The 8,919-nt window shown below is 33.2% G+C and overlaps 1 protein-coding gene across 2 annotated transcripts; it reads right to left on the reverse strand.

Annotated features, from left to right (window-relative positions):
• Window positions 1-7,035: 7,035 nt before the first annotated feature.
• On the reverse strand, window positions 7,036-8,013 carry LOC110863909. 2 transcript variants are annotated; one of them, XM_022113128.2, is made up of 2 exons: window positions 7,373-8,013; window positions 7,036-7,306 (listed from the first exon to the last, which is right to left on the reverse strand). In XM_022113128.2, exons 1-2 carry the CDS (start codon window positions 7,974-7,976, stop codon window positions 7,257-7,259), a joined length of 654 nt encoding a protein of 217 aa, XP_021968820.1. In that variant the 5' UTR covers window positions 7,977-8,013; the 3' UTR covers window positions 7,036-7,256. The 2 variants fall into 2 exon arrangements, with proteins under 2 accessions (XP_021968820.1, XP_035842421.1); XM_035986528.1 differs by having other exon boundaries at window positions 7,228-7,270; window positions 7,373-8,012.
• Between the last annotated feature and the right edge of the window lie 906 nt (window positions 8,014-8,919).

Below are 8,919 nucleotides of genomic sequence, written 5' to 3' on the forward strand. Positions count from 1 at the left end.
GATGTGGAACGAAAAACTCGTTTCTATTCTCCTTAATCTAGGTTTTGAACAAAGTAAGTGTGATCATTCCATGTTTACTATGACAAAAGAATCTAGTTTTATTATTCTTCTTGTCTATGTAGATGATATTATTATAACTGGTAATTGTCCTAAATAGGTTAATGAAATTAAATTGTTACTAAAGTCCAAATTTTCAATAAAGGACTTGGGAAAACTACAATATTTTTTGGGTCTTGAAGTTGTTAAAAACACTGCTGGCATATGCCTAACTCAAAGAAAATATTGCTTAGACTTACTTGCTGAATTTGGTATGACTAGTTGTAAACCAGTTAATTACCCCATGGAACCCAATCATGTTTTAAACCATTTGTGTGAAAAAGATAATCAACCTTTAACAAACATAATTGTTTATCAAAAACTGGTTGGAAAATTAATTTACCTTTCTCACACTAGACCGGATATTGCATACCCTGTACATTTTCTAAGTCAATTTATGCATTCTCCCACTCAAGCTCACTTTAAAATTGCGATAAGGCTGTTAAGATATCTAAAGGGTGCCCCTGGCAAAGGAATTCTTTTTGCAAAAGGGGACTCTTTAGGAATGAAGGCCTTCTCTGATCAGATTGGGCTAAATGCTTGGGGACTCGAAGGTCTATTACTGGGTTCTGTGTTTTCTTAGGAAATAATTTAGTTTCATGGAAAAGTAAAAAGCAGTCCACTGTTTCTCGATCCTCTGCCGAAGCAGAGTATCGTTCGATATGTGTTGCGACATGTGAAGTTATGTGGATTTCCAATTTATTAAAGGAATTGAAAGTTGATGTCAATCTGCCCCGTTCAATTATTTTGTGATAACACGGCTGCTATAACCATAGCAGCCAACCCTGTGTTTCATGAACGAACAAAACATTTCGAAATAGACCTTTATTTTTTAAGAGAAAATATTTCTAAAGGCATCATTCAAACGGTGGGAATCAAAACAGAGGATCAAGCTGCCGATATTCTCACAAAAGGCTTATCTACAGGTCCGCATGAAAAGGTTTGTTCTCTTCTTAACATGTTTGACTGTTTCAAGTATTGAATTGAGAGGGGGTGTTAAAATATATAGAACACTTTTATTTTCTTTTCAATTCAATTCTCTAATATTCTCTAATATCCTTTCCTTTTTTTTTTATTTGTCTTTTTTTTGTGAGGTTCTTGGGCTGATCGTTTGGGCTCGGCTGGTATGCTTTTGGGCTCGTTTTCTAGGGTTCGCCCCCTTTATATTTCCTCCGCTTCTCTCCTTCTTGATCATCCCGAAAAAACCAAAAGGTGCAGCGATCTTGGTGCTCTCTAGAACATTTCTCAAGCCTGTTGCTTTTCGCCCTGTTCGATTTCATCATATCTTGCTGCTGCTGTTCATCTTGAAGTGCAGATTCTTTCAGTTGAAAGATCTGTTCAACCTTGCTGATTGTAATCGGTATTTTCACTATATTTGATTTGTGTACTTGCTTAAAGTATTGTACTCTTGTTTTGATTATACAAGATTTATTGATGTTCACAATAATCAAAGAAAAGTAGAAGCAGGAATCCCCTCATCGGCATCACCGTCGGTCAAACCTTTAGTTGATTAGAAGTTTGTACAAAATTGAGTTAAAGTTTCGATCTATTTCAGATATATTTCAGACCTGTTTGAACTTTATCAACAATAAAGGTATGAAGTTCAGATTTATTTACACTTGGTCGTCGGAGGTAGCGCGGGGTGATGCTTCACTTGAGAAGAAGACCAGATGACGGGGATGGTGGTGTGGTGATATGGGTTCAGATGGTGGGGGTGGCCATGGGAGACGGTGCTTCAATGGAGAAGAACATGGTGATTTAGAGACAGAGAGAAAAAGATAATTGAGAGAGAAAGTGTTTAGAGATAGATTTTTGGATATTTATATTTTATATTTATTTAAAATGTAATTTAAAATAAAAGAATGAAATGACCAATCTATCCTCATGTGCTTTGCACATGACCTAACTTAATGCTTAAACTTAACTGAGTTAGTGTCAAAGGACATAACGTGTAAGATTTTATGAACATTAAGTATGATTCTCGTCAATATTAAAGACAAAGGACATAATTTTCAATCTGTTTTCAACATAAAGGACGAATTTTGTAATTTACTGTTTCTTTAATGTATAAGTTAATATTATAAAAATAAAAATAACTAAATAAGCATCTATATGTAATTCACGAAGCTACGTATGATGTAGAATCAAATAAAAAGTTAATTTTATGCAGGTAGTATACACGAAATCTTAACCTTTCATTTTTAAAATCAATTACTAAGATTAAAATATAAGAAAAAAAGAGGAATGCAATGACATTCTTGGAAAAGACTACTTGTTGATTTTCTCTATATTTTCCTCCATTTTTAAACGTCCATAAATTTTTTATACAACATTAATTTTTAAAAAATACTCACCATAAATCAAACATATTTTTATCTTTAACTTAACTAACTTATTATTGCTATATAAAATATGAAAACTAAAAAAAATTGTGTTGTATTTCTATGTTGTATAACATTTTTGTGCAAGATTTTTTGTACTAGATTTGTTTGTACTAGAGTTTTTATGCTAGATTTTTTTTGTACTAAATTCTTTGTCTTGTATGTTTGAGAAAATACAAAAATGTACTTATAAGAAGTGGTAGATGTTATCCTCATAATCCTTCTCACAATACTTAGACAAAACCCACTTTTTAGTGGATCTTCCCCTCATATTGGTCTTTTAATACTACTTGGTAACATTTTTAAGATATACTTATCTACTATGTATATGTGAGTTTTCTGTTAATATGTGTTTAGGGTGATGTTGCTTCTTGCGATATATATACATATACATTGTACGTATGTGTTTTATGTTTTTAACATAGCTTGTTGCACGACTTTATGTTAATGTTTTTGACATGTTTTTATCAATTAAGTTATAAACTTTAATTGTAGCACTACTTTATGTTAATGTTTTTGAGAAGTTTGTATCAATTAAGTTAGGGGAAATGGACTGTATCACTCTCAACTAAGCAAAATTGGCCAATACCATGCTCAACTTTCAAGTTGGCTCCCACCACCCCCAACTGGACACTTGGGTTGCTATGTCACCCTGTCGTTACTTAGCCACTAACCTAGTTAGTTTTTTTATCCTACGTGGCAGTTTTTTATCCTACGTGGCATGCTGATGTGGATCTGAAGCATATCATTTTAGCTATTTATATTTAATAAATAAAAAAAAGTGATTAAAAATAAAAAAACTCTTATATATACACACAAATCAGTTTAGGGGTGTATATATGTTTTTTCACCCATCTCTCTCTCTCTCATACACACTTAACACCACCACCATCTGCCCCACCCTACACCACCATCCTGTCATCTACCCCACCACCATCCTCCGCTGCCATCCACCCCACCACCATACTCCCCTGTTCAAGAACCACCATCCTCCTCTGTCATCTACCTCACCACCATACTCCCATGTTCAAGTACTGCCACCACCACCACCATGGCTCCCTTATCAACCACCAACAGGCACAACAGCTACTTCAACTACTACTACGGCCACCACAGAAAGTGGTCTTTTTGGCTTTAGTTCTGCAGCGGCAGCGGCAACTACTTCGACAGCCACAACCACCATCACCGCCACAGGAAATGGTCTCTTTGGCTTCCGTTCTCCGGCAGCAGCGATGGAGTCAAAACCAGGCAAAATCGTTGCTTTTTCTTTAGGGTTTTGATTTTGGGGAAAATGGGGATGAGGGTTGAATTTAGGATTTTGATTTTGGGCGGATTTGGTGGATCGAGAGTTGAATATAGGGTTTTGATTTTGGGGAAAAAAGGGGATGGTGATGGTGATCAGGTGGTTGCGGTGAGAATGAAGTGGTGGTGGCTGTGGTGACAAGGTGGTGGTGGCGGTGGTGACAAGATGGTGGTGGCGGTGGTGCAAAGGTGGTGGTGGTTGCGGTGAGAATGAAGTGGTGGTGGCTGTGGTGAGAAGGACGTGGTGGTGGGGACGAACCTGTTTGTTTCTCTCTCTAGAAATTGGATTTTGTTGTGAGAGAATTTGGGGATTTTGAAACTCAAAATCAGTGGTGAAATAATAGATGTATGGAAATAGTTGCTATTTGGTCCTTGTAGTATGTTTTAAGTGATATGTTTAGTCCTTGTGTTATTGTTTTGTTAAATATAAATAGCTAAAATGATATGCTTCAGATCCACGTCAGCATGCCACGTAGGATAAAAAAACTGCCACGTAGGATAAAAAACTAACCAGGTCAGTGGCTAAGTAACAACAGGGTGACATATCAACCCAAGTGTCCAGTTGGGGGTGGTGGGAGCCAACTTGAAAGTTGGGCGTGGTACTGGCCAATTTTGCTTAGTTGAGGGTGATACAGTCCATTTCCCCATTAAGTTATAAACTTTAATATTATATTTGTTTTGAAAGATCTCATTCATATAGTGAACCAATGTAGTGGAAAGTTCGGTTCAGGCTGATAAATTGTTAACGATGAATAGTAATTTTATTTTTATAATAATATATAGTTTTTTTATTATTTTATTATTTAATATATTATAATAGTTTATTATTATATTTACTTTTAATAATATATTTTTCTTTTTTTAAAACATATATTTCCTTTACCTTTTTTCTAATAGTTGTTTTTTTTTTCTTTTTTTGAACATATATTAATTTATCGGTTAATTTGATACTTCTTTAATAATTTACGTTTATAATTTTTTTTCTAAAAACTTAAGTACGTATTTGTGCTTGATTTCTTTCTCTGACATTCCGTTATAAGTTTTGTTAAAAACGAAGTTGTACTCAAAATAAAGTATTTATTTAGTATCGTAAAACGGTACGATGATAAACTAAATCGTTTTAATGGTTTGACTTTCTAAACAACATATTTTGTTTTCAAATAACGTTTGTTTTACATTATTATTTGCTCAATTTCGCCACAACATGCGATATAAAAAAAAAAACTAGTAAGCATTATTATCAACTCAAGTAGGTCTCTTTCTCTTTAAATATTGTCTCTTATTTCTCTAATTGTTTTTTTTCTCAAATAATGCAACATATTATTTTTCTCCTTTGTGCTGCTCCCCTTTCTATAAACGCAGTTTATCTCTCTCACTCTTTTCTAACACACAAAAAAGAAGATATAAAAATTCTGTGTTATAGGGGTAAAATTAAAGATCAATCAGACAAGGCTAGCTCAAAATATTATAAATATTATAGGTTGAAAGCGAATAAAAAAATTGTAAGACCTTTTTAGTAAAAATAGAAGAAAAGAAAATTGCTTTAGATCCTACCAGATATAATCTCTGTGTATATACGTAATTATCGATCATAAACCTCTATGTCAACAATCTTAAAATCAAAATCATCTATATATAATTTTTCTTTTATTAATTTAAGACTCTAGAGAAGTAGAGGCACAAAGTACTTGCTTTATTTCACTCTCCTTTTATCTTGCCTCCAAAGGTGGAGAATGAAACTACTTAGTTCTTTTACCTACTATAAATTATTAAATTTTGTGTGCAGACATCAAAAATGAAATAAATCATCAACATCTAATGTTCAAAATGCTGATAATAAATGGCATCATTCCTCCCTTCTTCTTGTCTAACTACATTGGCTTTTCATATACATTAATTTTCAAATATCAAAAGTGGTAAGTCATTAGAAATTCATATTAAATTTTTTTGAAGATCTTGTTATCATTAGTTCGTAACTTTCTCATTTAATATTGTGAATATTAGTAATTATCGAATCTAAAAATGTTCGTTTTAATAATTTGATGTTTGAAAAAAGTAAGTCCTAAGACATTTTACGATTTAAGTTTTGAAAATTACAACATGTTAAATATAGGGCTATAAACGAACCGAATGAATACGAACGAGGCCTTGTTCGTGTTCGTTCGTTAAGGAAATAAATGTGTTCACGAACAGTTCATGAAAATTTACCGAACGAGTTTTTATGTTCGTGTTCGTTCATTAAGGAAATGAGCGTGTTCACGAACGGTTCACGAACACAAGCGAACACAAATAAATTTGGCGAACGCGATGAAGGATAAAGGTGGATGGCCTAGAGAGTAGCACTAGAACTTGAATCCCTTATTGTGGAACAGAGGTAGATCATATTCATCGATGTAAATAATGAGAAAAGAAAGGGAAATGGTGCATAAGAAAGAGGGTTTCCTAGTTTAATTGTTAGGGTAATGATATAAATAAAAGTTTCATAGTATAAAAAGTATATATAAAATATATGAAAGTATAAAAATCTTTAATTAAAACATGAACATACGAACATAAACAAACGCAAATGAACGAATGTTCATGAACACCTTACCGAACGTTTACCAACACAATTGAACGAACGAGACCTTTGTTCATGTTCGTTCATTTAACTAATCGAACGGAATTTCTTGTTCATGTTCGTTTGTTTATTAAATGAACGAACATAAATGAATTTTCCGCCGAACGGTTCACGAACTGTTCGGTGAACGTTCGGTTCGTTTACAGCCCTAGTTAAATAAGATAGGTTTTATAATAACTTTAGATTTTTACATAAACAAAATAACTTCAAGAAGAAAATATTTTCTTTTATAGGTTTAAAAAATGTAGTTGTAAATTGTTTTCTGGATGTAGGTTTTAGATGTATTTATTATATATTTTTTTTTTGTTTTTTACTAACTTGCTTATTATTTTTGAGTTAAATGCATTTTAGTCCTTGTGATTTGAGCCATTTTGTCAGTTTAGTCCAAATGTTTCATTTTTCGTCTGTGGATCCATAAAGGATTCACCGTTGCCATTTTAATCCATTGGGTTAACTTCATCCACTTTTTCTGTTAACGAGAAGGGTAATTCAGTTATTTTATATGTAATTCTGTTAACTAGAAGGGCAATTCGGCCATATAAAATGACCGAATTGCTCTTCTCATTAACAGTAAAAATGGATAAAGTTGACCCAGTGGACTAAAATGGCAACGGTGAAACCTTTTTAGATCCACATGCGAAAAATGAAATCTTTGAACTAAAATGACAACGGTAAAACCTTTTTAGATCCACAGGGACTAAAATGACAGGGACTAAAATGACACTTAACTCTTATTTTTTTAATCGGCAGCAAAGTGCCTTTTATTTATTTACCTTTTTTTTTTGTGTAAACGTGAATATTTTTTGCGTAGGAATAATTTTGTAGTCTCCAGAAAGTAGCAAAATAACAAAAACTTGTTACATGATAATACCTCTTTGACTGTTGCCATGCACTCTTGCCGGTTTGCCTGCGTAATTTGTTATTTTGTCTAAGTAAATTAACATTGTAATTTAAAAAAACAAAATGATAATACCTCTTTGACCGTTGCCATGCACTGCAGTAGATGTTACTAACATATCAAAAATGAAGCCGTCAAACTTCGGGTCATGATTTATCAGGTGAAGTAGAGCTTCTCGCCTCCGAATCCACTGCCATCTCAAACACCAACAATGCGCATTCTTCAACAATAGCCTCGCCACCTCCACATGTCCTTTTTTAACTGCAATGTCAAATGCTGTTTGCTTCTTATCGTTATAGAGCCAAAAGAATTCTTGAACACACCCATCCCCCTTTTGACCCGTTTCGAGATCTGTATTTGTTTGTCTTGCACATTCTATGAATCCCCAAACCATATCCATAAGTCCCATATCTATCGCCATCATCAATGGTGTATTGCCGCCTTTACTAGATTTGCCGCCTTTACTAGATTTGCATTTTGTATAGATGTCTCTCACCCTCTTAGTAAGATCTGTACTCATGGGTGTGCCTATCACCATTCCTTTACATAAATCGTTTCCCTTACTTAGCCACCTGCGTTCGTGCGTTTCATGGGTAACTTTTCTCAAAACATCTTTCCGGCCTTCTATAATAAGACTCACTGCATGTGAGGCAAATGCCGAAAAAATCTTCCAAACCATCAGTTTCAGGATGGAAAAAAGATTGTTTGGTGTGACAAACAAGTAATGATCTTACGTTGTTTATTAACACATACATTGAATTGAAAAAATCTCCATAAATTAGGTTGTTGGAAAAACGTTATCTCCATAAATTAGGTTGTTGGAAAAACGTTTATTGCATTTGAGGAATCTTCCTTTATTTTCGTTTTATTGCTTGGTTGGGTGAGTACATATGAATAATAATCACATTGTTTCATCATAAATAGAAAGAGTAAACTGCTAAAATCATCCCGGAGGTTTGACTTAAATTGCTAGATCAGTCCAAAATCAATTTTTTTGCTAAAACAGTCCCTGAGTCTAGTTTCTGTTGCTATTTCAGTCCAATAAATTAACACCGTTAGAACCTCCGTTAATGAATGGGGAAAACTGCTAAATTCGTCCCTGAGGTTTGATTCAAGTTGCTAGATCAGTCCAAAATCAAGTTTTTTGAATTTGTTAATTATAAACTTATGTAGATTATAAACTTATTTAGGTATATAATTTTTCTAGACTTGCATTAATTTTTTGAATTTGTTAATTATAAACTTATTTAGGTATATAAATCATTAATATCACAAGATTATAAATTTATTTAAGGCGGGTCAAGTTATATTTATGTTCGTTGAATAAATCATTAATATCACAAGAGAAAAAAAAATGGTAAATGACAGGTTCTTAATGCATCAATACTTGTACCAAATGCATTATATATTTTCTTAAATGTCTTAAAATTTAAGATAAATTACAAGTCTACCGTAAATATATAATTTAAATTTGTGTTTAGTTATAAAAATATAAACAGAATGTAGCTCTTTTGGAGAGCGCAATTTTATTTGACCTGTCTTAAACACTGGTTTGACCCGAACCCGTTTTGACTCAAACTAAAATAATCCTTTTTATGAGACTTGTTCTGGCACGACATGTT

This window comes from Helianthus annuus, chromosome 17 (genome assembly GCF_002127325.2).
Source record: "Helianthus annuus cultivar XRQ/B chromosome 17, HanXRQr2.0-SUNRISE, whole genome shotgun sequence".
NCBI lineage: Eukaryota > Viridiplantae > Streptophyta > Magnoliopsida > Asterales > Asteraceae > Helianthus > Helianthus annuus.